Source organism: Propithecus coquereli, unplaced genomic scaffold, assembly GCF_000956105.1.
Source record: "Propithecus coquereli isolate 6110/MARCELLA unplaced genomic scaffold, Pcoq_1.0 Scaffold2, whole genome shotgun sequence".
Taxonomy (NCBI): Eukaryota; Metazoa; Chordata; class Mammalia; order Primates; family Indriidae; genus Propithecus; species Propithecus coquereli.
Genome location: NW_012144966.1, coordinates 11,861,062 through 11,870,070, shown reverse-complemented (window position 1 = coordinate 11,870,070; position 9,009 = coordinate 11,861,062). Strand labels below are relative to the sequence as shown.

Sequence of the window (9,009 nt, the reverse complement as noted above, 5' to 3'; positions counted from 1 at the left end):
CAGTGGCTATCTGAATATTTCTGTATGAATGAAAACCTCATCTGCCAGGGAATAAAAATGATAAAGCCCTTTAGCAATACCCTGTCATGTCTCTGAACTTCGTAGAACTGGCAGGCATCTAATCTGTTGAAAATATATAGCTTCCAAAGAAGTAAGGCCGGATTCTCTGGATAAATTTTGTGTGACCGGCCCCTCTGGCAGTTTTATGATTTTGCATAGCTTGTAGGGAGAGACTGGACTAGCCGGATGCTTCCTGGTTTCATTAGCATAGCCCAGCCCACTTCCAACACACGCCCAGAACTACCTCATTAACCATTGGGATTGCAGCCAAAAACATAAGACTACAGTGAATATAAGGGGAATTACTGGCGAGAGAGAGCTGTAGACTAACTTCACACTGAACCCATTACTTTTCCAAGATCAGAGAAAATATTACATTAACAAAGCAACTACTTCTTATTCAGACAAGAATTTAAGGTTTTAATCTATAGTTTTTATCTAGAATAATTAGCTGTACCATGATAAGACATACAGCCCAGCTGCATATATTTAAGTGCTTCTGTTAATCTTTCTCTCTCTCTCTCTCTCTCTCTGTTTCTCTCTCTCATTTATTTATTTTCTGGGTAGCTTTGACATTGTGAACCACAGATAAATTGGAGCCTGGCATCGCAAGGAGGTGTTCTGCAACGATTTTTTTTTTCTTGTTTAAAGAACTTCACTTCTACAAGAGGAAATCCAGAAAATGACAGGAGCAAAGAGGAAAAAGAAAAGCGTACTTTGGAGCAAGATGCATACCCCCCACTGTGAAGACATTAAGCAGTGGTGTAGAAGGCGGCTACCTATTTTGGAATGGGCACCACATTACAATCTGAAAGAAAACTTGCTTCCAGACACTGTGTCTGGGATAATGTTGGCAGTTCAACAGGTGACCCAAGGTAATGTATTGCATTTGATTCTTCTGTGTTATGCAGATTAGATGTCACTTTGCTTTCTTGGAAGAGTATTGTCACCTAGGATCCACAATGTAGCTAAAGAAATGGATGTTAACTTTGGGGAAATAACACACTGGATATCAGTGTACACGAGTTTTTCTAGTTGTGTTTTCTTCCCCTACTTTTTGATAGCTATTCAGCATTGAATCAATTTTTGAGTGCTCTTACATATTTGCAGCGTTACAATTCATACTGTTTTAAAGCAAAAGATCAGTAATTGTGGGAAAATGAGTTTTTATAATGTGATCTTACTGATAGAGTTTCCTACTTTTATGGAATCAAGCTATAAAATATCTGCTGGCTTGAACACAATCATTTTTGAATCTAATTAGCAGCACACAATTACCTGTTGTAGCCTTGAGAGTTGCTATAAACAGGGAACAAAGCTTTCTGTACATAAGGGAGGCTCTTTGCCAAGATCCTTATTTGCAAGGAGAGTCCTGTATGTCCTTAGAGCTTATGTTTTACTGTTACGCTGATTGACTTTTGTGTCACATTACCTACCACATCTATTTCTCAATAAGAAATTTAAACCGGTGAGAAGTCTGATTTTAACTTTCCCAGAGCAGATTCTAAATATTCTGGATTTAGATAAGTGTTTCTATTGCTGAAAGCTAGTTAACTAGTGTGCACGTGTGTGGGTGTGTTTTCCTTAAAGGTATATTCATTGCAGTTTTTGTCTTAATTCAGGTAATGATTTTCTACCTGTAGCAAGGAAAGGAATTCATTTCATAGCCTTGAGAATTTGGAGCAGTTTCCTTGGCATAGACTCTGTAGGTTTATATTTCCTTGTAGTTTCACTGCCTCCCTGGCTTTGACTATTATTCATATTGCTAAATTATAAACACTCTTTTAATTAAATTATTCCGTGGCTGGAACAAACTGGTTTGTATATTTGTGTTTTTAGTATGATTAGGAACATCTGCACTGGTGGCTTTACTTTAAGATCCATAATACTATCATATTTTATGGGATTCCATTTCACTGAATAGTCTCGTATTGCATTTTTTTTTTTTTTTCTTTTTCTCTCAGCATATTATGGGGATACAGATGTTTAGGTTACGTATGTTGTCCTTGCTCGCCCCTCCCCCCCAAGTCCGAGTTTCAAGTGTGTTCATCCCTCGGATGGTGCGCATTGCACTCTGTGTATGCAAATACCCATCCCCTCCTTCCCCGTCCCCCTCCTCCCTGCCCGACATCCAGTAGATATTATTCTTATATGTGCATCTCTTGTATACTCCTGGATAGAGCTGGAATGCATTCTACTAAGTGAAGTATCCCAAGAATCATATTACATTTTTAATGACCATTTTGCCAAGAGCAAAGTATAGTGATCTTTCAGAAAAATGCAAAGCAAATAACAGGTTAGAGCATTTTTAGCCTTGTTTTTACTTAATTTTGAATTCAAATTGCAATACTACCATAAGCTTTGAAAACTTAGGTGATGAACTCAAAGGGGCTTTTTCACCAGATAGTTCCAGCATATGTTATAAATTTATTTTGCTTTAATTTAGTGTCAAATGAATGAGAATTATGTTTTTAGTAATCATTTTTTTTTTTTTTTTACCTTTTGAAAATATCAGGTTAATAAGAAAATTTGGTGACATGATAAAGTTACCTGCGGCACATCATTAGTAATATTGTTTATATGTAAGTCTTTGGTAGTTAATTGTATGATTTTAATTTGGAGGTAGATTTTGAGGGGTTTTGTTTTATGAATCATGTATTTCATTGGTTATAAAGAAACACATTGGCCAGATCCCTGCCCCTCCAGGGCCGGTGAGAAACACAAAGCTTACTGAGCCCTTATGTCTTGGGACATGACGGACCTGGCTGGTGGTTCTCTTGGAAGGCGATCAGAGAATGGATAAGGCTGTGCTGATAGGGAGAGCTTAAAGGTTTTCGCTGGTACCCGAAAAGGCTAGTCCTTCTAAAAGTGGCTATTCTTTTAAAAACAGTTCTCTCAAACTTTTTCACGCCCATCTATCATGGAGAGCTAAAAAGTGAGATATCGTAAGCTGCCACTTGTAAGGGGCACTGTGCTAAACTCCTTATGTAATCATCTCCCCTTACCTGAACAAAATCCTGAGAGACAGCAGTCTTCTTTCCCTTTCCCATATGAGAAAATGGAGGCTTAGAAGAGAAAAGAATTTTCCCTGGACCTCGGACCTGATAAGTGGTAGAGTCAGGACTTGATTCCAAAGCCAACACTCTTAACGTTTTCACTTCATACTCTACGCTGCCAAAATAACCAGACTTCTCATAATGCCAATGTTGTTAGTAATGGAAGACATTTCTTTGGAAAGGTATGAATATCCTTCCCCTCAAATTACTTTTGCATTCAGGTTTCATCCCTGCAGGTTTTAGACTCAAGGGCGAAGTGACAAGAAAAATAACTAGAGTAGGATACAGAGCAAGGAAGGCATTTAGATATCATCAATTCATATTTGTGTGAATATGATATTGGCAATTATTATCAGCTTCATTTCTTTAGGAACATTAGAAGAAAGAAGGGGTTATTTTTGTTCTTGTATCATAACACAAGCAAAAGGAACACATACCTTTGTTAACTCTACTGATTTTCCAAGCAGCTTTTCATTTACTCAGCATAGTTGAATTACATGAAATTATCAACTTCAATGTTTTTTTGACTTATGTCGGTCAATCGTTGACCAAATTGGTCCATGTTTTTTGAACAATGTATGTCAAAAACATGGAAAGTTTATATGATTCCATCTACTGGTTGTTTTTCATTCTTCTATTTTAAGAAATGCATTTAAAATTAAGAAGGATGATGGAAACTAACATTTGAGTGTTCTCTATATGTCAGATACCAAGAAGATATTTAAATTACTTTATTAAAGATTTCCTAATTAAATATAGATGCTTTTCTGTTACCAATATACTTGACTCCTCTATGGCATTTTCTGTGTTGATTATATTCTTTCTAAAACTTTCTTTTCTTGGTTTTTAGATACCACTTTTTTTGTTTTTCTCCTGCTACTGTCTGGATTTTTCTTCTTATGTCCCTCTGTAGATTTTTACCTCCTACTCTACCCATTAAACAGTGTCCTGGAGACTCAAACGCTTGCCTTCGTCTCTCAAAGTACCATAGGTGATTTCATCCACATAAAATATGTGAATGAAACTTTCTTCTCAACCTGAAATCCCCATATTTAACTATGCAAACCCAGAATGTTCTAAAAGCCCTTCAAATGCAACATTCAGTCTTTTAAAACAAATGGAATGAAACCACCATTCTAACCAGAATTACAATAATCAATAACAATAACAATAATTTTAGGTATGCATATAGCACTATTGTAAGAACACTTGACATATATACAAAACTGAAGCTCCACAAGGATAAATAGCTTGCCTAAAATCACAGAGCAAATGAGTGGAAAGGTAGGATTTGAACCCATGTAATCTGGCTCCAGAGATGATGCGCTCAGCTTTATACCAGATTACCTCCTGTACAAAGTCTTGTGAGTCATTCTCAACTCTTCCCTCTCTTTTGCCGCCCTGCCCACTGGCATATGATCAGCCACCATGCTCTGTCATTTCCATCCCCTAAATATCTTTCCAACCAAGTAGTCTCGCCTCACAGCCCCTGCTGCTGCCCTAATTCTCTGTCTGAACATTTACAGTCATCTTGGGAGCCTTCATTCTCTACTATGTCTCCACAGGTAGGCTATATTCCACACTTCAGCCAGAATAATTATAAAAATCTTAATGTATTGCTTCCCTGTTCAGGATTCTTTGATGACCCTCTATTTCCTCTAAGATAAAAACCTAATTCTTTAGCATATCCTATTATGTCATTAATCATCTGGGCCTCTTGACACAAAGTTCTACTCAAAGAGATCTCTCCCCTGAGAATCCTTCCCAATCTCCTGGGAAGACTTATGTTTTCTTCCCTCCTACTCTCTTTGTACTTTTCACATATCTCTATGATAGGCCTTAATACATTGTATTATGATATTTTGGTACAACTCTTTCCACACTGGTCTATAAGCTCTGGAAGCAAAGACAATGTCTTAATCTTTGTATTCTTACCTCCTTATATATTGCTTGGAATATAAATGCTTGTTGGAAGAATTAAAACATTCTAGAGGCTGGTGATGGTTCTATTGCAGCATGCTGCCACCCTAGGAAGGAAATTAATTAAATTAATTCCTATGTTTTATATGTAAACATAATAAAGATATTGATAGTAAAAAATACATTAAAAATATGAGTAATTGATTTATTCTGACTTCTTTTACTTTCTTGAAGTTACAAACTTGCAGCCTTCCAGACAAATCTGGTAAAAGACACATTTCCTTTGTCTCAAACAATGTTAATTTTTTCTTTAGCCAACATTAACAAATATGAATAGTTCATATAAAAATCCAGATGCCTACTTCTCTTGAAAAAGCTAGGGAGACAGGGCCATACGTGGCCCAAATTCCAAAGTGGCAAAAATCTGGGGGACCTTAATAGAGGCCTGCCTTTGTGTTTTGTCTCATCCCCACCACTCACACATTCACGATCACCCTTCTTGCTAGTATTCCCATTACCTACCTAGTTCTATGGGTGACAAATTTGTCTCCTCTGCCAAGACGCTTTCTAACATGTTTTGTTGCAATGCCTTGAACTCACTCTTGCATAATAATAGTAAAAACCTTTATAAAGAGATTACATAACATTAGCTTCTTAACCTAGATCGACAGACCCTTCATGTCTGTGAACCTGGACTAATATAGTCTAATATATTTCATTTCTTTATAATCCTTGCATTGTCTCCTACTTTTTTTTTTTTTTTTTTTTTGAGACAGAGTCTCACTGTGTTGCCCGGGCTAGAGTGCCGTGGCGTCATCCTAGCTCACAGCAACCTCAAACTCCTGGGCTCAAGCAATCCTTCTGCCTCAGCCTCCCGAGTAGCTGGCACTACAGGCATGCGCCACCATGCCTGGCTAATTTTTTCTATATCTATTTTTAGTTGTCTAGCTAATTTCTTTCCATTTTTTTTAGTAGAGACGGGGTCTCGCTCTTGCTCAGGCTGGTCTCGAACTCCTGAGCTCAAACGGTCTGCCTGCCTCGGCCTCCCAGAGTGCTAGGATTACAGGCGTGAGCCACTGTGCCTGGCCATCTCCTAATTGTTTTTAAAAAGTATTCTGTAACGGAGTCCATAGGTTTTAATCAGACTGCCAAAGGGGTGATTGCCCCTCTCCAAAATAAATAAATATAAATATAGATGTGTTCATTTCAAAGAAAGATACAAGAAACTTTAGGTCATATCACCATATTCAGCTATTTCTCAGAAACCACTTATATTTTTGAAAAATATTTAAAGAATTTGGGAGCTCTCATTACTAACATCAGGTAAGAGCCTTTACAGTTAACATTTACCACAATGTTCCTTAACTACTATCTCAAAGTCCCTCACTACCAAACGTATTTTGTAGGTGAGCAAAAATTTGTAGAGAATGTCATTGACTTAAAACGTGTCACCAACATGGTTGGCAAGCTAAGTAGTATAAGGCTCTGGTCTCTAGAATATTTAGTTCACATTCTAGCCTGGATTACCACTTAGGGGAAATAGTTATTTTGTTTCCAACATGAAAACTCAAGCATTGAGACAGGGTGGAGACCTGAAATGCGTGACTTGCCCCGTAAGAACCTAATCCACAGAGGAGAAATATGAGAATGTTTTGCCTTGCATTCCAAGGGATCACCTAGAATTTTTCTTCCCAAACCATGAAAATTTTAAGCTGCCATAGGGTTGCCTGATATTCAAACCACAACGTTTTGGGTCGCAGACAAAAGATGGATGTTCCTTATAATTATGCAGAATGTGTGGCATTACTGGCACCAAAACATATGTGTGGAAGCTGGGCTTCATTGCATGCCTGAGGGCAGCTTAGTGACATGTGGAACAATAAGTGGAAATTCTTGAAGCATACTGCGTTGCAAAGATTAAAGGCCTGTCTGGGAATTTTTCTCTGCATGCTCTCAGCCTGGAGGAGACAGAATCCCAGCATTAGTATGTATCTCCAACCCAGCCCCCTTAATCACTGTATCTTCCTACTAATAATTTTTCTAGCAGGAACAACGGCAGCTAAATATTCCTAAATAAGTCTGAAGTATACTTCTCCTGACCTCCATAAAAACATACAGAGGAGCTGTGACACTTTCCTGGCTTTTCCTTCATTTCCGTTTCCCCATATCCCATCTCCTCACTACAGCCCCATGCTTTATTCGGCACTACTGACTTCCTTTTCATTTGTCTTCAGTGTAAAAGAATGATGATTCAGTTACTCAAGCACCCTTTATATTTTTCTGTACTTAGCATAATGTTCCCTATAACACTTAGAGCTGTCCACGTGGAAGAGCCATGACCTTCTTTTTTAGGGTGGTGAAAACATGGCAAGGTTTGCAACAAAAGACATTGGCAGTGAGTGTGAGGATGAGGTATGTGGCCTGTATGGTAGGTAGCAGGCTTCTCTTTTTACCAGCTGTTATCCATCTCTGCTTCTTTTAGTAACTATATCTCAAATTTATTTCAGGGAACAACCCCTCTTCTATTTTTAGTACATGTGGTGTAGGTGACACCATTCCTGGCACTAGGGATTATGTCCAGGCTGATCGGAGGACTGAGTTCCCCTACACCAGGATTCTCACTTTGGGGTCCTACTGGAACCACTTGATGGCTTAAAAGAACACTGGTACCTGAGCCTGCTGGGAAACTATACCATGAGCTGTCGCTCTTTCCCTTGCAGTTCTCTCCCTGATCCCTGCTGGTAGAGTTACTTAGGCTGAGAGAGGGAGGGGAGACGTGCTTTAATACTGGCCTGAACATCACCAGACAATAGATTTTTACCATGTAGCAGAGGTGACACAAGGATAAAATGTTCGATGAGACTTTATTAAAGGTTAGGGGCAACACAAGGGAAAAAACAAGAGTACTGTAAATCCGTAACCAGGCTTACTCCTCTTTGCTTGGTTTGATCCCTCACTCCTCAGCTCTGTTCTCCTCTATCAGGATAGATGGTGTCTCCAGCCCTAACCACCCGCAGCCCAGAGCACCACTGTGGACATTTACCCTCTCCCCTTCCAAGTCCAAGAGAGGAGGGCTTGCTGTGGGCTTCCCTAATTTTTCTAACATGGGGATGTCTGCCCCTTGTATCCATAGCCATGACCCTCGGCAGCCCAGTTTCATCTCGTCTTAACATCATTTCTCTAAGTGAAAAACACATTGGCCTTTTTTTTGTTCTCCAGTCTTTGTGCTTGACTATATTTTCTTTTCTCTCTATATAGTTTGTTTGTCATGAGCTAATCCATTGCCATGGCTTTAATTGCCATTTGTCTACTGATTAATTATAGAAATATATATCCAGCCTAATTTTCTCTTCCTAGCTCTAGATATAAATATCCAGCTGCCTACTGGAAACCATCTTAATGTCTCCCAGGGACAAATTTTAAAACTGAGCACATCATTTTCCTAACAAAACCAGTCCTGATCCTCTGTTCTTCATTATAATACAAGTCACTGCCCTGCCCCACCCCCCAACCTACTCAGTTGTTCTTGCAAGAAACCTGGGAGGGATGCTTTTTCCACTTTCCTCTTAACAGCCGTATTCAATTAATCAAGGTCTTTAAATTCTTCCTGCTTAACCTCTCTCAAACACTTCTGATGTCCATTGTCCTTACCGCAACTTCTTTGATAGTATCAGATATAACTAATATTCGCTAAATTGTTAAAATGTGCCATAAACTGTGCTAATGTTCATTATGTATTATATCAATTAATCTTCAAAACAAAATACAAATTATAATAGATATTTATAACAAAATAAAAAACAATAAAAAATAAGCAATCGATACTGTTTTGGTCTATGTTTTACAGACGAAAGGAAGTCGATTAATTTGCTAAGGTCATACAGTTTGTACAAGGTGGAGGGAGTGTTTAAATGCAGGTCTTTCTGATTCCAGAGCTCATGTTTCCACGTTAATGAAGAGCCATTGAAATCCA

General features: G+C 38.4%; 1 protein-coding gene across 1 annotated transcript in view; it reads left to right on the top strand.

Moving 5' to 3' along the window:
- Nucleotides 1–367: 367 nt before the first annotated feature.
- The window catches only part of SLC26A7 (solute carrier family 26 (anion exchanger), member 7), a 145,034-nt gene continuing 136,392 nt past the window's right edge, over nucleotides 368–9,009 (top strand). The window contains exons 1-2 of the mRNA XM_012643539.1: nucleotides 368–477; nucleotides 628–935. Of these exons, the coding sequence (XP_012498993.1) occupies nucleotides 743–935 (193 nt within the window). The 5' untranslated portion in view covers nucleotides 368–477; nucleotides 628–742. The remainder of the gene's footprint in view (nucleotides 478–627; nucleotides 936–9,009) is intronic.